Source organism: Uloborus diversus, chromosome 6, assembly GCF_026930045.1.
Source record: "Uloborus diversus isolate 005 chromosome 6, Udiv.v.3.1, whole genome shotgun sequence".
Classification (NCBI taxonomy): Eukaryota; Metazoa; Arthropoda; class Arachnida; order Araneae; family Uloboridae; genus Uloborus; species Uloborus diversus.
In genome coordinates this window covers 61,818,849-61,841,018 of record NC_072736.1, presented here as the reverse complement: position 1 = coordinate 61,841,018, position 22,170 = coordinate 61,818,849, and the positions used below count along the sequence as shown (strand labels likewise).

Sequence of the window (22,170 nt, the reverse complement as noted above, 5' to 3'; positions counted from 1 at the left end):
TGTTGCCCCCCCCTTCAAAATAATTGAAATTATTTAAAAAAAGTGTGGAGGGGAAGCTAGTCTTGGTTGTAAGGGCCCCCTCGAAAATTAAAACATATATACGCCACTCCGATGATTAATCCAGTTATTGTTCTGTGCTTTGGAAACAATAATGGTTTGGCGTCCTGACTGAAATTAAGATAAAAATCTAGCATCCGATCCTGAAATAAAAACTTGAGATTCGATAGCAGCAAAAGCTGCTTCTCGAGTTATTATTACTAACAGTTCGAGCAGACGACCGCGACGGAGAAGTGAATTATTCGAGCAACAACTCAACTCTTCATGCGACATATCGGGATCCATGGGCGATCTTGATTAAAGTTTACTGTTGTTGACAGATGAAATGGGCGTGACAGAAACTGTGATTGAATCGAAGCAACCCCAGATATCATCTATTAACCCGACCTGTTACCTACTCAAAATGCTGAAATCCTGTTAAACCACAGAAATGCTTCTCAAGAAATCATTTGCAAAAAATATTGGCATTCTTTTTGACAGTGTGTTTAAAATCTTGAGCTTCAAGATTTCCTATTCGCAACTATGCGGAGGTTAATTTCTAATCTAATTTGTCTGCAGTTTGAAAGAATCATTCATCTGATCAATGTTCTGGAGAAATGTCTTCATTTACTTGTTGCATGTCTCTCCCTCTTCCAGGGGTCTACGACCTCTTATCTACCATATGACTAACTAGATTCTCACACTTTTCTCTAAACAGCTCTTGAAGGTATCATTTATTTAATTTTTACTTGTTGGACACTTTTTCAATTGCGATTAAAGTGCAGACTTGTTACCTTTTTTCTGAAATTTTGTCATATCCAGAATAACTGTATTCTGTTTAACCAGTTTACGTTAACAAAACGTTGATGTTGTGCAATGAATGTCTCTTAAAAATACAAGGGATTTCTATCTAGATTTTGTGCAATTACAAAAAACAGCTCGCACAAAAATTTATGAATTTTGCATTTCTTCTCTGTTCTTCAAGTTAATTTCAACTCGTCTTTTCATTTGAGGGTTTTGTATGAAATGAAAATAATTTTGGAAACAACAGTTTCAAGAGAGATTTCTTTGGGATAAGATTGGTTTCTTAATGTTCATAGTTGTCAAGTGCCTAAAAATAATGCTAACTATAGATAATTGCTCAAACTTTACTTCCAAAAAAAAAAAAAAATAATAATAACTTTTTATATTCAATTTATATAGCTAATTTGTATAATATTTTCTCATGTTTTTTTTTTATCTTTAAGATATGGATTATGTTTATAGTTGGGGCAAACCTAACCTGACTGCATTGTGAAAGCTATGTAGGTTCCAATCATAGCATTCATTACAATGCTGCCAGGTTAGGTTTGCCCCAACTATAGTAGTTAATTTTGCTCATTTTTAATGTAAAATAGTGGTAAATATGGTCCATTAATGCTCTTAACACTGTGTTAGGTTCTCAATTATAAACTCATCTTTTCCAAATAGAATTGAAATTCCGAACTAAAGATTTGATTCTTTCAGAAGAAATTCCTTATATTGAAACAGGTGATATGTTTCTTTAAATTACATCAATGTGCCAGTCATTTAAAAAGGGTGAAGAAGGGGCCCACTGCTCCTGGTTTTAACAATCAATTCCCCTTACTTAAATGTGGGCAAAGTGTTTTTTGTTTTCAATATAATAGTACATATTGAGTAAATACCAGGGGTGCCCATGTGTGTGGGGAGGGGGAGTGGGGGCTAAGCCCCCCCCCCTAGAAATTAGAACTTCCTTGTTTTTAGTAGTACATTTTTACTTGCAAAAATGTAAAAACATTTCTTCTCCAGCCATTAATGAATAAGTTCTTGAAAATGTCAAATTTTAATAACTCTTACTGAAATTGGTTTCCATGGAGAAAATATCCTGTTGAACTATGGGGAAAATATTTGAGCCCTCCCTTACAATTTTGCATATGGGCACCCATGGTTATTGACTCTTTGCTACTATAAAAATTTTAAATTTTAGGCCTGTGTATCATATCTGATTAAAATACTGTAAATTTTATTACATGCATTTTTAGACAGATAAATATTGCAAGATATTTTATAAGTATATTTTGCTCTTTGAGAAAAGCTGCAATTTTGCTAAAAAGGAATTATCACCTGTTAATACTGTTGTTACATTTTAAAATGAGTAATTTCAGCTTAATAAAAAATTAAGTTATAAGCTAGTACAGTGATGCTTGATATAATATAGGACCAGTGGTGTTCCCATATACGCCGTATATTCTCAAACATTTTTTTGACATATAGCGTATAACCCTCAAGCTTCATAAATTTTCATATTTTGACATATTATGTATAGTACCTGGACGACCGAGCCTCGCTCGGCTTTAAAAGAGTTATTTTTTGTCAACTCGTGTTTTTTTAAGGTTCAATACTTTTCCAAATATACTTGAAAAGCTTCACGTTAACGAAATATTAAGCACTCGACCTTTTTATAACACTAAAGTACTAAACAAAGAAGATTCTGAACGTAATTAAATTAACATTTTGCTTTAAACTATCTGTTACTTTGTTTCTACAATACAATTTTCTTGTCAGTAATTAAAATATTTAAGACCTTGGAGCCAGTTTTGCTATGGTGAAATCAGTTTTTAACCGAATACTTCCTTTCAGGGCAGTTCTCAAAAGGTGGGAACAAACACAGACCTCAACTTTGAAGCTTCAACACCAAATAACTTTCATTTTAATTAACTCAAAAATTTTTGAGTTAAACTATAATACTGTATAGAGACAAGAATTGACATAAATTATGGAAAAAATGCTCTTCAAATGCCCTTAAAAAAATATTTTCTTTGCTAAAAGGCACAATTTTGGACATACCAAAACGTTAACTGAGCAAATGTACCATTAAAAAAAAAAATTTTTAAATTATTTCCATACGTTTCAAAAAAAAAATTAAAGGTATGAATCTTACACTGAATAACTTTTTGTTAATATTTTACACAGATAACAAAAATAAAGATAGATTATTTACTTTGTAAACGATTTTAAAAAAACGTAACTTTGAAATTTGATGTATGTCCAAAAGTTGCGATCTTTAAAATGCTATTATTTGAGAACTAAGTATATGATGTTTTTGTTTTAAAGGTATTTATCGATCCTCAGAATCAATTTTTAATTGTTTAAAAGTGTTTTCATAAGCTTTTATGCAGTATCTTAGAAGAAAAATGATTTTTCTTAAACATACATGTGAGATGTCCAAATGGCGTTACGATCTTGATGCCGATAATTCTGTACGTTTATTCATAATTTTTGATGATCCACTGTCTTCTAACCTCAATAAAAAAGGTTATTATAATGTTATCTTTTTTAATCCATTGGTATTTTGCATAATTAATACGTTACACATTGAACAATGCATAAATTACAGTAGTAACATGGCTTTCTATGATCGAACGAAAGCCATTTTGCGCTAACATCGCCAAGCAAACTTCCGCTGGCGACATTGGCGACAACACAGTATACGATACGCTAAAGGTTACCAGAGGGGAATTCCAGTCTGACAAATGTAGTTTATCGTCAGCTGTACCACTTTTGGCGACTTTATCACCTGCGCTAGCAATTTTTTTTTTTTTTCCCGCTTTTATTATTTTAGAATTCTTTTTCTCTTCTTTCTTTTGGAAACATAATTTAACGATCTCCAAATAGAAATACGAATTTCTTTCTTCAATAATTTTTTTAGACATCATTTTAATTCTTATGACATTAGAAAAAATATTCATTATTAAAACTGATGTCACTTTTTACAATTGTATTATTTTTAATTTGAAGCTTTTTTTTAACTTTGCATCAATTTCTTCAAAATCATTCCAAAACTTTATTAAATGTAAGGAGCAGCATGTATAGCCATTCAAGTATTTCATTAATATCCTCTTTATTATTAAATTGCAAAATTTAAAAAGTAATAAATAAAATTTTCATTGGAAAAGTTAAAAATCAGATTATAAATTGTCAAAAATGATGAAACCAGCGGCGTACGCAGACAAATCAGTTCGGGGGGGGGGGGGGGGCTGAGCTCGAAAGTCTTTGAGCTGGGGGGGGGGGATACTTATGAACTGTAGCTAAGAAAAGTTCATGTATCGCTTTTCTGATATCAATACGAATGTAAGATTTCAAAAATACATCATTAAAAAAAACTTGTTCTTTATTATAATTTTTGTAATTAATTTTGAAAATTTCGGGGGGGGGGGGGGGCTGTAGCCCTATCAGCCCACCCCCTGGGTACGCCACTGGATGAAACTTACGTTATGATGATGTCCAAAATCCGTTACCTACAGGAAAGCAATGTCCAAAATCTGTTACCTACAGATTGCTGATTTAATTTGCTAATTAACAATTTTTACAAATACCTGCTGTCTTTTCATGTTCATATATTGTGTTCTAGGTATGCATACTATAGAATAAAATCAAAATTGATGTCAAATTCGAAAATTTTTGAAATTGCTCAAAGTTAACTTTTTTGTTCCCACCTTTTGAGAACTGCCCTTCATACTATGATGCATTTCACGATTTTATCCCAATCGAGATTTTCTTTTTGAGTAAGTGCTTAAGCTGATGAAAAACATGTTAAACTATTTGAAGTGTAAAAAGAAAATAAATAAATAAAATAAAATAGGACGGTCAAGCAATAGTTTCACTTAAAAAGAAAAAAGCCTTACATGGACTTACATAATGCTTTTGAATTTGGTTTCAGCCAAGTGTGTTTGAAATTAACCAAAGTGGCCAATTTCAGCCAAGCCTGGCAACCCTAAGCAAGTTTAAAATTTTAAGCCAGAAGAGACAAATTTTCATTGTTATGGTTGCAAATCGTCTGCCTGATGCATCAATTCCAGTGGCGTAGCTAGACCCGACTTTCGGGGGGGGGGGGTTACTTCTTATATATATATATATATATATATATATATATATATATATATATATATATATATGTATAATCGCTTGGAATTTTTCCCTTTTCTTCTTTTTTTTTTCTTTCTCTTCTCTCTTCTTTTTCTCTTTTTTTTTTGAGACTAACTTCTCGGGGGGGGGGGGGGGGTTTGTCCCCAAACCCCCCCCCTTAGCTACGCCCCTGATCAATTCAGTTTACTTCAAGGCTTAACTTAATTAGACTTTATATTAAAAAACTGTTTTTTGTAAAAAATCAAGTTTTCACAGAAAAAACACTGATGTAGATGAAGAATGCAAAACTATAATTAAATCCAAAATTTCATCCAAATCGTTAGAGCCGTTTCCGAGATAAGAAATATAAATATATATACCCACAAGAATTGCTCGTTTAAAGATATAAGATATGATCACATACACAAATTGTGCGTTATGGATTACTGGGAGCATACCCTCTGAAAAATTGATGTGAACATCAGTTTTGGACTGATTCAGTGCCTGACAAAATCAGTTAACTTAGGCGGTTAATTTTATAGGTTTTATTGTAAAGGTTTCTGTATAAAGCAACTGTGTTTCAACTTAAAGAAGTATTAAATCATGTCCTCGATTCTAGATGACTATCTGCTTTAAAGTCAACAAAGATCGTAAGCATTGGAGTCGCACAAATGGATGGTCTCCTCCTCTCCACCCTCTTCAGATACTAGCTTGGATTTTCCTGTTCATGTTTGCTATTCTTTATTTTGGTGTATTAGTTCCTAACATCCCAGAAGGAGCATGGAGAATCTCAGCCTATATTGTATCCTTTCATCTTTGCATTTTTTCCTTTTTTGCCGTGATCAAACTTCAAAAGACAAGCCCTGGTAGGTGCTGCTAAATAGCATGATTTTGAAAAACTTTTCAATGAAAGCCTACATAAGACCTGAACTTTAAACGTGCTTCACTCAAAACTTGAAAATGTTTACTTACATCCCTCTACTTCTCACTGCCTCATATGCTTCCTGATTTCAGTTGCACAAAAATTTTGAAATGTATTTTAAAATTTCTTCAGAAAGTTTTAATTACTGATTGTTGGGAAATATGGGGCAAAGAGAAATGGTGAAAAATTTACTCTGCTTTTCACGCCACCTGCCTAGTAATATTTTAACTTTTTTAGTTACACCACATGTAGTCAATTCCAGTCAAGAAAAAAATTACCTCTGAAAACAAAAGAATATGATAATGCAAGCAATTTTCAAAAATTGATACTAACATTTTAATATTTTATTATAAGTCAAAACTTATTTTTGTTATTATTAAACAATAAAGTTATTTTATTAATATTTTAACTGTAATTGAAACCTAAAAATGTACGGTGCTGTATTTATTTGCTTAATATTAAACTTATTTGTATTTAAAATGCTTTGTACAGTTAGTCAAAGGCATGCAGGACAAAGTGAAATAGTCCATTTCATTTACTTATTCAATCTTTTATAAAATCATTTACTTATTAGTTAATTAGTTGTTCCATTTACATTCTTTCATTTAAAAATTCCTTTATTATTCATTCATTCATGGACTTGTTTTCTTATTCATTCACTATTTAATTCATTCATTTAATTTTTCTGATATATTAATCTATTGATATATTTAATTATTCGTTTATTGTTTCATTTTATTTTCATTTATTCATTCATTCTTTTACTTGCTCATCTATTCAATCAAAAACATCTTTAACAATCTAATAAAAAATATTTCATTGGAAAAATATTCTATTTTTTACTTTGTGCCATGTAAAATAGAAAGGAATTTCCACCTTTTTTTGAAGATACAAATTTACTGTCAATAATAAAGTATTTTTTCAGTGCAACGTAATTTTCAAAACAAATTTTCAATTTGTTCATTTTTAAAAAAGTAAGTAATCTTAACTATTTCACTTTGCCCCACATTCCCCTACTACATTTGTCTTTAATTTTTAATAGGGATGCACCGGATAGTGATTTTGCCGGATACCGGATATCCGATGCCCCTTACCTGCCGGATTCGGATATCCTGCATTTCGATTGCATTGCATGTTCGCATATTTTTCTACAACGCCGTTTCAAAACAATAAATCAAACGTGTTCCACATATAATTTCTTTAAAAACATGTTAAGTACATTCAAATGTACTTTTTTAGAGTCTCTATATTTTAATTTAGGAATTGTGCTATATATAAAATGAAACATTAAAATAATGTTTTATTTCGACAGATTTTTTCGAAAGCGACAAACTTTCGGCAAAAATTTATTCTGTATGTAATGTACACATGGTTTAAACTTTTAATTCTTCATAGTTGAAATCTTAAAGGGCGTATAATGAATCGTATTTGTTATTAGATTTGCATTACGTGTAGAAATTTTTTTAAACTTCATCATAAAGTAATACATTTTCTTGTTTCCAATTTAGAAATAACAAAAAATAAAACTTTGCTTTGAAATCATTTTTATTACAGATAATACTCGTGTAAAATTTTTCTAACATACAAATTAAAAAAGAAAATATTAAAACAGGGCCAGTTTGACTCAAAAAATAAATAAATAAACTTAAATAATCAACTTAAAATTTTACTTTAATTCCAGAAATAAAGGTACATTTTCCCTAAAGATGCAAATTAGCATCGTAAATACAGGGGTGCCCCCCTAAGAGCAAGGGCCCACCCCCTAAAAATCATAAATACCCCCCAAATAGAAAGCCCCCCAAAAGAGAAAATTCCCCTAACCCCCCCCCCTCCCTAGGTGGGCAACTCAGTTAACAAATTAATAAACTTATGCTAAAATAATCAATTGAAAATTTTACTTTAATTACACTTCAGTATCACTGAAAATGGAAGTTTCCACACCGTACTACTCTAAACATTGCTTTGTTCAACTATTCCGCATTTTTCATTAGTTTCTTTCATTCTTTGTTTTAATGATCATGAGATATAATGGCACCAAAGCGTGCATTATTAAATTATTAATACACTGTAACTATATTATTGTTTTATTTACATGTCTCTCTCCCATTGACCATTAATTTTGTACATCGTAACAGAGTTTTATGTTGAATAATACAGCTTTTTTTATGCAAGAAATGGTAATATATAGTTAAGAAATGGTTCAAAATAGTGTGAGAGGTGTTTACAAATGCCTAAAATTTTTGAGTGTGTTTCTAAAAATCCGAATTCATACATTTTTCTACTACGCTAAATTTCAACTTACGCGAGAGGAGTAGTGGAATGCATTCCTCCCGCAAGTTGGAACTTGACTGTATTTTAATTTTCAACACAGCCGCTCCTCCAACTTCAAGCACTTTGATATGAACCATTTCAAGGTCGACTTTTCACTTCAGCGTGTTAAAGCAGAGAGTGAGAGAGGGAGGGAGAAATTATTGGCAACATACCCTCAGCAGATTCGCGAAGGAGAGGGGGGGGGACGCGGGGAATGCCAGAAGCTAAGTTTGAAGAGGAATGGTCGTTTTTGAAGCAGCAATTAAAAGAGAAAGCATCATCGAAAAGTTTATGAAACAGTGAAAGCTTTAACTGGAATTTTTGCAAAAGTAAATTCAAAATTAAACCCTCATTTCGTACCGGATAACCTCAAATCAATCCCGGATATCTCTCACATTTTTACCGAATAACTGCCCGGATGTCCTGCAAAAAACTGTCGGATATACGGATTCGCAGTGGCTTGCCGGATCGGATACCTCATAGTTCGGGATAGTTAAAAAATCAGCTGGATAGGCCGAATACTGGATAGTTACCGGATATCCGGTGCATCCCTAATTTTTAATAAATATTTTTTGTTATTTTGGATCAGTTGTAGTCAATCCGATTCTTACGGCTCACTCTATTAAAGATTGATTTTGAAGCTTTAATAGTGTGATGAAAAATGTCTTGTCTAATGCTGAAACTTGAATGTGGAAAATAAAAAAAAAATTGCAATTTTAAAAGCTTAACGATAGCAATTTGATCTCTAAGAAGTATTATTTTTTTCCCTTTTGATATTTTTCAGACGAACATTTTTCAAAAAATTAACAAATGTTTTCAAAAAAGAAATTTTTTTCCAAGGTTTTTTTAAAAAAATTAAAGGTGTATTTTATATTGTTAATAGGGAAGTTTTCGATTTTTCAATTTTATTTTTATGTGATAGAGTAACATGTATGAACATCATAGGTGAAAAAATTTTTGCGATATGATAAGTAGTTTTTTTTAAATTAATTTTTAAAGTTCAAGCTCTTGTGACGTCAAATGGCATAGGAAATGACGTCATGCCCTCTTCCGATAAGGGAGAAGCCGAAGGTCACGCATTCGACTTCGAAGACGAAACGTAAAAGGCTTATCTCCTCGCGTTTCTGGAACATTAAACCTCTCATCCTCTCGGAAATATTCGAATAAAATCATTGATGTTACATGAGGAAGATTATTTAGATTGTGCTTTAACGAATCCGGTCTCCATAGTGTGTTCAAAAGGATTTTTGAATTTCAAAAAAATAAAAATATCAGCACGCTCAAAATGTTCCTAGTGAAAACAAGGGATCTTCGGCGGAAGGCTGCCCATTCGCGCCCTGTGACGTAGACTCGTGACATTTCAGAAACGTGCACTTTTGCTCGTGGATTTTTAAAAATTCATTAAAAATCAACCACGGTGTTTTAAAATTTGGCGATGGTGAATTTTTTAGTTTTGAGGGTCAATTAACAATATCCAATAGCCAAAATATGAACATTTAATACGTTGCAACTTCCCTATTCAGGGTTCGTACGCTCCGGGAATTCCGGGAAAACCGGGAATTGTCAGGGAAAATGACACTTTCAAAAATGTCAGGGAAAAGTCAGGGAGTTTTCAAATTTTGTCCTCCAAAATTTTTTTTTTCCATTTTTTTCCCAAGGAACTAAGTACCATGAGATCTAGTCTTCGTTTTTATTGTGATTTCACGAAAAAAATTGTAAATTTTTATCTAAACCGACGCTGGCACTTAAAAACTGCAATCGAAAAATAAACGTTTTTTTTTCACAACGAAAAATGCGCCAAAAGAGCGAAGATTTTCTTACATGGAGTCAGTGAGGGGAACGCATGTCTTTCTACTGCCTAAAGTTTTAGATGGGTTGCTACAACATTCTATTCGGTTCAGGTTTCGTACGCTCCGGGAAAACTTAGAATTATCATTTAAAATGATATAGTCAAAAATGTCAGGGAATTTTCCAAATGTGTCCCCAAAATTTTTCTTTTCCCATTTTTTTCCCAGGGAATTTGGTTTTATGAGATCTAATCTTCATTTTTATCGATGTATTTAAAAAAAAATTGTAATATTTTAAAGCAATGGAAAAAGTGGCGACCCAAAAAATCTTCAGCAGCCGCCATTTTTGGCTCTCAGTAGTTCCCAAGGAAAAAAAATCAGGTGAACAGCAATTATGCACAAACTCAAAAGGAGAGAAGACAATTTACTGCTTCGGAAGCACAACCTGTAGATGGGAGGGTCGATCGGGGAAAATCGTTTTTTTTTTTTTTTTTGATCGAAAATCATTTCAGCTACATGTGAAACGTAGTCGCCATCTTTGGTCATTCACAAGATGGAAGTATATACGACCCTAAAATGCCTAAGTTTCTAAGATACGACCCTAAAATGCCTAAGTTTCTAAAAACAAAGCAGAATTGGATGTTTTCTTTAATTGAAAACTGATGAAAATAACAAAAAATGGTCTACAAATTGTTTTTCTATTGTTATTTAAAATAATTTTCTTGAGAAATGAAAAATTTTGTTCTTAAAACTTAATCTTATCCTCACTGCCTCGGACACAAATGTAATAAAAACTTTTCAATGAATTGTAGTTTCATGAAGATTTATTATTTTTTAATTGTCTTCATGCAACAAATTAAAAAAGCTATTTCTTATTTTTGGGCATAGCCGCCATATTTGGTCATTCCCAAGATGGAAGTACTCAAGACTTTTTAAGTGCCTAAGTTCCCGAAAACGGCATTGGATGTTAATTGCAAAGCAAACTATTGAAAACAACACAAATTGTGCCTTTTTTTCCGGATAATTTGTAATCATTTTCTGGAAAAATGCAAAATTTAATCTTCATAACATTTTTTTGTTTTAATTGATTTTGACTCTTATGTGCTAAATACTGACTATTTTGCTTTTATTGTAGCTTCTTAAGGATTATTAATTATTTATTACTACTTTTATACTACAAATCCAAAAATCTACTTATTATTTTAAATTTTTCACTTTGTCGCCATATTTGATCGTTTGCACAATGGAAGTAGACTTAAACTTCGAGAAACAGAATTGGATGTTTATATCAATGAGTAACATTGAAAATAACATTAAATGGGCAAAAAGTTATGAATTTTTGAAAATTAACTATTACTTTCTGGAAAAGAAAATTTGAAATTTTAATGTAAGTATCTTTTAATATGTGAAAAAAAAAAAAAAAAAAAAAAAGATTATTGGCATTGGCCTATGATCGGCGGATGTTGATTTTTGTTACTATGCATTACATGGTATGCCGATTGATGCAACAAGTTAACCATATTTATACTGAAATTTAGCTTTGCATTTTGCTCAATATGTTTTGTGTAACCTACTTATAAGAAAATAAAAAGTATTGTAAACCAAAAGCGGATGCTAAAAGGTTGCTGCAGGACTACAGCAAAACGCTATAATATTACGCGTGACATCAAAGAAACGCTAAAATAAGTTGAAAGTACTCTGTTTTCAACAAATAGTAAACAAATTAAAACAATTTTGAACAAAATGTTTAAAAAAAGCTTAAAATTTTGACAGAGAAAACAAAGGAAAAAAAATCTTTTTTTTTTTTATCTAAGGGGAGAAGTTTCAGTTCTTCTGCATTGCTACTTTAAACAATTTTAATTATTTTGAAAATATTACTATTTAAACTTAAATTTTGAATGAAGCGAGTAACCTGGAATTTTCTAAAAAACAACATGGAAAACCTGGAAAAGTCAGGGAACTTTTTTTAACCAAAAGTGTATGAACCATGCTATTGGTGCAAAATTGGACTGAAATAGTATCTTATGTTTTTCTTTAGGCAAAAAAAAAAAAAAAAAAAAAAATCACTATATTTGGGACAAACCTTTCCTGGTAGTGCATTAATGCTGTGATTAGGATCCAAGTAGCCTCTGCAATGCTGGCAGATTAGGTTTGCACCAAACAAAAGTTTGTTTGACCAACAATGGATCAGTTAACTTTTAGTCCATTTTTAATACCCATAGTAGAAGACAGTGGGTAGCCTTGGTCATGCAATACCTAGAACACTGAAAAGTTTGAATTTGGAGTTGGACTTGGCTCTGATTTGTAGTAATTTTGCAATTCAAGATTTCGGTATCTGCTTTGAAGGTATTACTATGAAAACTGGTTTTTAAAACATTGTAAACACTGTATTGGTGAAAATGCCACTGTAATTCACATTTTTTATTCATTATTTTTTTTTAAACATGAATGCAGATGCGTTTCTGCACAAAATGCAGTATTTATAAAATTATTACACATTTATTATACCTTGACATAATGACAGATCAATGCAACTGTTTTTGTATTTCATATTGTAATTCATTTAATTAGTGTGTCTTTGAATCCAGCTGACATCAATGTTCGTGCCAAAGCAAACAGTGGGCCTTTGCCTTCATTTGATCGATCTAAACATAGTCATGTCATAGAAAATGAATACTGTCATATATGTGAAGTAAAAGTGTAAGTTGCTTTTTAACTAGTTTTGTATCACAAGAAAATTCATTTTTATGTTTGTAAATTTCTTACTTAGCTATTCCGGAATTTATTTTTTGCTAAATGAAAGGAAAGGGACTTGTGGCTGGTACACCAAACAATTTTGTGTGTGTGTGAAATTGGGCTATATGACTGATTAAAAGTTCTACTCCTTCAAAGCTGATCTAGATTTCTGAAAATTCATTTTTTACTTTTATATTTAAAAGAAAAAGAAAAAATCCACATTTAAAAAAAGATTTTGTGCGATCATTAATTTTGAACTCTGAGAAGTAGGGGAACAAGACTCCTTTACTTTGGGAAGTAAAGTGGTAGTTGCCCCACTGTATATTACACCCATTATTAGCCACTTATGCTTTATTCATTTAAAAAATGCAACTTTTACCCATTTTTTGGAAATTATTGTTCATATGAACATTTGTATGTTACATATAAATAAGGGTTAATGTAAAGCTATGTTTGTTAAATTTGTAACTGAGCTGTATTCTTTCTTTCAGTGGTAGGAAGTCGAAGCATTGCAGTGCTTGCAACAAATGTGTTTCAGAATTTGATCATCATTGCAAATGGCTCAACAACTGTGTTGGTGGAAGAAATTACCGGTATGAATTCATTAATTTTTGATTTTCTCATTAGGATATTCATGTGTTGTGAAATGTCAAAAAAATCACTTCAAAACTAAGTGTCACATTTGAAATTTAATGACTTTCTTATTTTGTTTTTCCATTTTGCTTTTGTTGCAGAAAATAAATCAATAAAATTTAAGATAGACGTAGATATATGGTAATGCTTCATCAGACTTAGAAGTTTAAAGTTTTATATGTGCGTTATTTTTAGCAGCTTGCTGAGGTGCTTATTTCTCAATGAAGTGCAGTCTGCCCAAGCGAACTAAGCCTGCTTGGATTGGCGTCGTAGAACCATAGAAACTAGGGTGAAGTTGGTTATCATGGCAACAACCCTTCATTCATGTTTCTGCTTGGCTTAGGCTTGTTGAATTCTCATAGTTTGCTGTAAGCCAGATGGGAGAAATGTGCATGTTGGATCTCGAATAGAAAGTGTATACTCTCGGAACAGAAAATATATACCATATTGCATGTCCATAATGAGAATAAAAATAATGAATTATTATTGTTTTAAAAATTTCTTCTTAGGGGTGCCCAAGCATTGCTTGGTTTGCTTGGGTGAATTGCATATCACTGTTATTTATAATAAAGTCCTGTATTGTTTAGCTTTCTGGCCAGATTTATTAAAATTCTAAGTTAGAAAGTTCATTGTAACCTTTAGCATATATGCCCTATTTGTAGGTCATAGAGTACACAAGTGCACTTGATGTTCTCACATTTTTGTAGTTATTTTTATGGGGAAATATCAAAATAGTGTCATGAATTTCTATGAGTGATATATTCTTTTGTATGTGTCAGTTATCACACAACTTATATTCTGTCATACAATTTATTGCTTTACATAATAGAAGAAATCAAAACTTAATTTTAAAACTGAAGAAAAAATTTAGATAAGAGTAAAATCTCGTTTCTAAAGAATGAAATGTAAAAAAAGAGATCTTCTTATCAGAAATTTTCTCTAGACTGTTTTTGTAAATGTAAATTAAGTTTGAAAATGATTTTTTTTCCTGTTAATGATAGGGATTTTTGCATAATTAGCAAACAACCAGATATAATAATCAGTAAGTGAAATATATTTTATAAGAATAAAATAATTGAAACGTTTTAAATGGTTATGACTGATGTTTTTCTAAACGAACATTCATAGTTTTGTGAAAGGCATTTCTTGTGACGCTTCAAAATTTGTTATAGCCATGTTTAGTGATGGGTTTAATGCAATGTTCTTCAACCTTATTTTAATAAAGAACAAAATTTTCTTTATGGAAAAGCTTGCTTGCCACATTGATCAACTTATATAGATACTTCAATTTAGTGGATATGTGAGTGGGGACAATGTAAAGTTTTAAATTTAGTTTTCATTTTGTTTGAAAGCTAGCGAAAAATATCGATATTCAATACAAAGTGCAATTGAAATAGCGAAGCATGATTTTAAAAAATATACTGAAACTTCTTACAAAACACAAAACTAAATTAAGTTATCAAGTAGATGATTTTTCTTTAGTTCTTGGAGAAATGTAACATTCTTTCGCTTTTACTAATCTGTCAACAATGACTTTTATGTGTGATGATGCAATTCAAAGAAAACTCTTGAGGTGAGCGTTAGATGCACGATTCTTTATATCTGACTTAACATTCTTCCTAATTCCTCACAAATTCAATTGCTGCCCAAAGGGGATGATGTGAAGAGAGCATGAGATCTGATTGCTGGAAATTGATGTTTTTAAATTTACAATTAATAAAATTCCATTGCAGGCAAACTCGCTTTTAACGAGTGCGATGGGACCGCTATATCTGCTCGTTATAAGCAATAACCAAGTGCTCGTAAAAAAGGGTTCGTGAAAAAAATCATAATTCATACATACTTGCTTTGTTATTTTTATATTTCTGTACTTTACCAAAGAAGCTGGCTATTTGATTTGAAATATCATGTTGTATCTTTCTTGTTATTGTTTTTGAGGAACATGGGGTCCAAAAAACATCTTCATTTGCATCCTTGGCTTCAAAATAATTTGAAGTTTTTCTGTGCTTTAGGAGACAAGTATATCGAGGGCCATTTAATTTCAAATTCTTCACATTTGTCATTATGGTGGTCACTTTTATTTTTTCCCATCTCTCTTGACTTTCAGCTACAATATCCTTGGAAGGATATCTTGAAAATTATATCATACTCTTCAACAAATATATGTTTAAAATGCTCCATGAATTAAAAAAAGGCCTTGTCATCACTTGTTCTCATGATTTATGTTTTACCTCGAGCTTTCAGTTGCATTCAAAATATCAATGGATTTTTTCCAAAAATAATAGTAGAATAATCTTTTCTGAGGAGAAAATTAACAGACATTTTATGAATTGCAAACAAATTGCTTTAAATAGGGTTTGCTTGTTAAAAGCGAGTTTTGTTCACATAGACTTAACATTGTACCAACCAAATCTTTTTGATTTTCGAGTTCTCATTAAAACGGCTCGCTATCAGCGAGTTCGACTGTAGTCTAAATTTTTTAACTTCTCCTGTAAATCGCTATTACATTGAAATGTAATAAATTCCATTTGATGCACTAGTGATTATTGAAATGCCAGTATTGAAGAAATGTATTAAATTTAAATTGTTGGGTGAACCATTGAAATCTATACAGCGGTCATCAAGCAATCCACAGGCTTCAGGTTGTAGATCAATCACTAGTTTAATGCTAGACAACAAAAAAAAAGAGGGGTCTAAGCACAAAACTATAGATTCTTATGTATATGCACTGGAATAAGCCAAAATTGTAAGACTGAAATTTCATAATTTGATTATTGTGATTTATGCATTTCTTCCTTTTAATATGCTTTAAAAGGGAGATGTGCTTCCGATGTGTTTTCAAATGGGAAAAAGAGTTAAATAATTATTTACTTCTTTCTAGGCTCTTTATATCTTGTGTCAGCTCAGCCCTTCTAGGATGTTTAATTATCTTTGTATCTGCAATAGTGTTAATTGTTGCTTATTTCAACGGAGCTGCATGGTTGCTTAATCCCCACAGTAAGTTAATTATGTATGCTTAAAAATCCTTATTTTTTGGCAATAAATTTTAAACCTTAAAAAAAATCATTATTTTTTTTCTAAAACTGCCCAGAGATCATTAGTTTTTTTTTAATTCTAAAAATGCTTAAACTTCTTGTTTAGTAGGATAGATAGAATAAAAAATATTACTTTGGCAATATCAAACAAAATTAGTCAACTATTTTGCCTATTGTTGTATTACAAGTTTTCCCCAAAAATTTTCCATAGATTGTGTAGAATCAAGTATTAGCTACTAGAGTAGGAACACAGGAAAAAATCATATTTATTATTTAATTTTCAATATTTTCATGATAAAGATATGATAGACATTTGACATTATAATTTTTAAAATACAATGTTCATGTCATCGATTAAAGTTCTGTGCTGGCCACGACATACTAGTTGTGTTGTGTAATGGTAATTTGGTTTACAGTCAGGCTCTGAAAAGATCAGTGGCACAGCCAGGGAGGGTGTTTTGGGGTCATTACCCCTTCCAGAACCCTCAGTTTTAACACACGTTGCAATCATAATACTGTAGTTTATACATATATAAGGTCCGTTATGACCAAAAGCCCCACCCAGAAGGTAATTTCTGGCTGTGCTACTGGATTAAGATGTCTTCCAATGGGCAAAGCATTAAACAATTCTATTTGTTAAAAAAAAGAACAATGAAATCCAGTTTGTTTGTCTAATTACAATTGTTGCCGCTGTGCCAATCTAAGAATTTTACCCATTCAATCCAAGCATAAATCCACTTGTCTAAGGAAAGCGTCTTGTTATCAGAGCTAATCTGTAAGTGTCCTGATATGAGGGCCTGCCTAACTAAAAGTGAGGCCCTGAATCCGCAATAGTTTGAGGTCCCTGAAAACTCTATAGCGGAACAGAGGTGATTGGTTGATTTACAGGTTTGGGGCAGGTTGGAATGCATTTTGGAGAACCTCTTACTCTATGACAGAACTGTGTACAAATCATTTATCATGTTCATTCATGAATACTCTCGATACCCCTCATAATTGTGTCACAGTAAATTTGCTACTGGTAAAATGAATAATAATTCTCCTTTAAGAAGTTTTTTTCCAATAAAAAGTCGTAATTGCTGATTATGATTTTAAAAATTTATCAATTTTTCATATAGTGTAATGCTATACATAATTATTTATGTCATTTGGAACCCCCATGGAAGATGGTGCCTTAGTCGGCCTGTGCAGTAATCTTGCCCTGCCTGATATTATTTCTATATGATTGTATAGGGCTGTAGTTGTAAAAACAAAATTGGGGGATTTCACCTTGAGGTTTAGGGAGACTCACCAAAAAAAAAAAAAAAAAATGGTGTTTGAAACCAATTTACATTTGCATTATTTTTCCAGTAAAAAAAAAAAAAAAAAAAAATTCGGGGAGCGGCCTTCCTCCACCCCTCTGACTACAGCACTGGTTGTTTTATCATTTTCCTTGTTTTTCTGCCTTGTGTTCTATTTGAAGCAGGCCATGTCCAGTAAAATAGTTTAAAATCTTGTTGTTTGCTTTAACTTTTTTACAATTGCTGTGGTGAAAAAAAAAACTCAATTTTAAATATAATGTTACAAATTCATATTTTCTATCAATTATTAATTTTTATTTATTTATTTGACAGATCATTCCGTGGACCATCATTGGACTACACCAGTCAATGTTGAAATAAACTCAACTGATACTATTGCATCAGCAACTTCTAAATTTTTTCCAGAAGCATCATTTTCATCTAATATTACCCTACCAGGTGACTTATCTTTTTTATATCATTTAAGTAACATGTTATTGATTGAACCTGTTATCTATTAAATTATTTTGAATGCTTAATTTTGAGGTAGAATATGTCTCACACATTAAAATCAGTGTGGTGCGCATGTGCGTTATAAAATGTTTTGACAATTTCTAAAATTGTGCTTTTTTGGAACTTCAGTTTCAAGGAATTACCAGAGGAAAGTCACTGAACCCATTTCTTCCCCTAATAACACTACTTGAGACATCTACAATTGCTTCTTTAAGACTTAAATTTTGCAAAGTGCCCAGGAGAAGGCCTCTGAACTCTTCCTCCTATCATCATCAAAAATAGTTTGAAATTGCCTTTTTGAAACTTCAATTCCAAAAAGTTTCTGGGAGGGAGATTCGAACCTTATTCTTTTCCTTGACATCATCAAAGATGGTCTACACTCGCCTTTTAGAACTTCAATTTGAAAAAATTTCCAGTGCAAGGTCCCTCAAGAGATGAGAGGAGATCATCCCCTCATCAATAAAAAATGCCTGAACAATAATTCTATGTGTAATATCTTTTTGCATCTCCCTGTATTTGGAAATTGATTTGTTTATTTCTTTGTTTTGAAACTGCCCACAAAAATGTTTAAATTTTCATTTTTTCTTAACAGTATTTAAATTTATTCCTATCATTTAAAATATGCAGTCCCAAGATTTTTAAGTGAATGAACGACCTTTTATGTACACTACTTTAAAAATAGAATTGCTGTCTTTTACGATTTTGATTACTTTCTACTGACATTGCTAATGGTGCCCCAATAGAAGATCACTGTGACCTCCTAAAATACTTATTTGGCAAATTTTGCCTGACCATTCAACAAATTTCAGGGTGGCAACAGATCAGGGAAAACTCAGGAAAGTTTATTAATCAGGGAATTTTGAAAAAATAAAAAAAATCAGGGAAAATTCATTAAATGAAGGAAAAAAAATATTTCTTTTTGTTTTGCAAAATTCAGTACCCTAATTCCCTATGCATTTCCAATTATCTGTTAAAAAAAAGTAAAATTAATGAGGCGTGATTATTCACTGCCACATTTTTGCATCTTTTTTCCTCAATGCCAAAGTTTTGAATCTTAACTTATTAAAAACAGGATGAACTTCCTAAAATTGCTTTTGTGTCTGTAAAGTTTTTTATTTTACATAGCTTGAATTTTTCTTTCACGTGTTCCATGCTATGTAAAATAAACAACCCTACAAGCAAAGAGGAAACCGCCATTAATGCCTTAGCTCCCTTGTCTTTACTCATTGTCTTGAAGTAATTAGCATACTGTAATCATGGTTTCAAGAAGAAATCTTTGTTTTTTAAATGAATACTGATAAAATCTTAAAAGTTATTGCTTCTTCGCATTTTAAATTTAATTGCTAAAATTGAATGTAAAATCAAAATCAACTTCGTTTGTTGCCATCGTATTATTTGCTGTCACTGTATGAGATTACACGAAGGGTTTTTTTTCCAGACTTTAAAAATTCTTTTATTTTAAAGCCTGTATATATATATATATATATATATATATATATATATATATATATATATATATATATATATAGTTTGAAATTAATTGATTGTTTTTTGCACTTCAATGTTTATTACAAAAGTAGTCTTAAGTTTTTTTTAAACAAATAATGAAATCACTTGAAATTGAGTTACCTTGTGTACATAAGTAAATATTTTTATTTTTTTTAAATAGTTAAAATACTGTTTTCATTCATGAAAACCAAAGTTCTTGATTAGAGAGTAGCTGAATATGACTGGTTGTTAAAGGGTTTCAATTTGTTTTACATAAATATTTGTATTATTTACTTAAGTAAATCTACATTACTTCTGTAGTTTCGCTATTACTTGTTATTGTTGCAGCAATAATTATTACTGCTTGAAAATTTAGTTAAAAATTATTTCCATATAAACTTTATAGTTTCATCATGATTAGATATTCCTTTAAGAGTGATTTTAATAATTTCATAGAATTCTTATGCTAACTGGTTACTGGAAGTAAAGTATTTGTTTTAGAATTCCTATAATATTTCCCTGTAGATAATTTAATGTACTATTTTTACTAAAAAAAGGACCAACTTTTCAAAATATATTTTTCACTAACAGCTTAAAACGTTTTAAACACTGCATTTTATTAAATATGCAATGATTTTCAAGTAGGGCAAAAAAAAGGAAACCATTATCATTGGTAACGTAAATCAGGGAAATTCAGTGAACTTAATCAGGGAAAAGTCAGGGAACTTTTGTTCACAGTTCCTGTCTCCACCCAGAATTTATAAATAGAATTACAAAATGATGCCTAATGTCTCTTCCTTAGATGTGGGTGTGTGTGTATGTTCGTATTTTATCATGTGGTAAAATTCAAAATTTCATTCAGCAAATTGAGGAAATTTCTCCACTCAAAAATTTAAGTTTGGGGCTTCGTAGCACCCCTAGGCATTGCTTCCCACCCCCCACCCCCTCTCACTGCAAAAGTTAAGAGTTGTGGAAACATTTTCTCACATGTATTTTCTCTGCAGGAACTGTTGTTATTCTATGTTTTGAAGTTCGAGGTTCTGTGTGGCTTGGTTTCGTCTTTCTGACATTAGCATTATCATTACTTGCAATAGCTCTCCTTGGTCATCTATTAGGATTTCATATATTTCTAAGTAAGTTTTAATAGCATTTCTTTTCTTCTTCTTCTTGAAATCGTGTTTATCCAAGTTTAACTTTAAAGATTTTTAACTGCAGGTCAATACTCTTTATGTCTTGGGAGTATTATTCAAAATCACTAGGAAAGATGTAATACTTGTATTTATATTTCTTCTCTTTTTCTCGATCAGTGGATCTTGTTCACTTGGATCAAGAATCTATTATTTTTCTAACATTGGCAAAGCAGTTGGTAAGAATTTCATTAAATTTATTTACTATGACAAGAATGGAACAATGTTCAGTTTATATCTGCTTGAAGAGTGTGAGGTAATGTTTATTTTGAAGGAAAAAAATGCATTAAATTAATCCCATCTTTTATTTTTCCCAAATGGAATAGTAGCAAGACTCTTCCTCAAGCAGGGGTAGGGAGGAAGGGGATGTCCAGGCTAAAAGTAGCCAACAAGCGATCTGAAAATAACTTTAATTTTTCATAGACGATCACACAAACACAAAATCAATTGGATGGTAAAAAACATCTTTTTAAAATGAGAGAATAATCTTAATGTTCAATATGTGAATTTAATTTTGAACATCAAAAGGGGATCCAGACCCGAAGACCAGGCTCTTCCTGCGCCACTGTTCTAACCAGTGGTGTTCCCATAGGGTATACGCCATATGCTCTCAAACGCCTTTTAGACATATAGCGTATACCTTCTTGCTTCAAAAATTTTCATATTATGACATATTACGTACATATCGTATACACATATTGTGCATAGCTGATTACTTGGAGTATACCCTCAGAAAAATTGGTGGGAACATTACTGGTTCTAACTATGCCAATCTAGGCCACTGTTCTTTTTTTATTTGTGATAATAACTTAATTGATGTTTTATGAATTTAGATAATAAACTTCTAAATTTAAAAATAGTCAAAAAGTAAAATTTTCAATGTCTTTGAAATTAAGTTTAAAATAAATGTAAGTAATCAAATTAAAAGTAGTTTTGTAAAAGCAATTTGCACACCTAACATAACACTGCCATTAGTCAAAAATTGTCGATTTTGAGTTGTGTTCATGTCCTGCTGCATTTTTATTAGTTCTATTAAAATGCAAGAGAGCCACAAAAAAAAAAAAAAAAATAAATAAAAAAAAAATAAAAATTAACCTTATTTTTGAGACGTTCAGTGTGTTACTTTAAAAATTTAAGCTAAGGTGCAATACATTTAAATTGATTTTTTTCGACAAGTATTTTTTGCAAATGTGGCAGTGTTGTACTAGGTGTGTGAATTATCCATCAAAGATAAATAAGACATGCTTTAACTAAATAATATCTAAATAACATTTTAACTTGATCCGCCCCCTTCCTCCTCCTTTGACTGTCATGAGTACAAACAAGAGTTTTTAATTT

The 22,170-nt window shown here is 31.3% G+C and overlaps 1 protein-coding gene across 1 annotated transcript in view; it reads left to right on the top strand.

Annotated features, from left to right (window-relative positions):
• The first annotated feature begins 355 nt into the window (after positions 1-355).
• Positions 356-22,170, top strand: part of LOC129224777 (palmitoyltransferase ZDHHC1-like) — a 37,501-nt gene continuing 15,686 nt past the window's right edge. Inside the window, 7 exon segments of the mRNA XM_054859324.1 lie at positions 356-763; positions 5,561-5,743; positions 12,485-12,660; positions 13,188-13,289; positions 16,211-16,326; positions 17,978-18,130; positions 20,650-20,778. Coding sequence (XP_054715299.1) covers positions 5,561-5,743; positions 12,485-12,660; positions 13,188-13,289; positions 16,211-16,326; positions 17,978-18,130; positions 20,650-20,778 — 859 coding nt within the window. The 5' untranslated portion in view covers positions 356-763.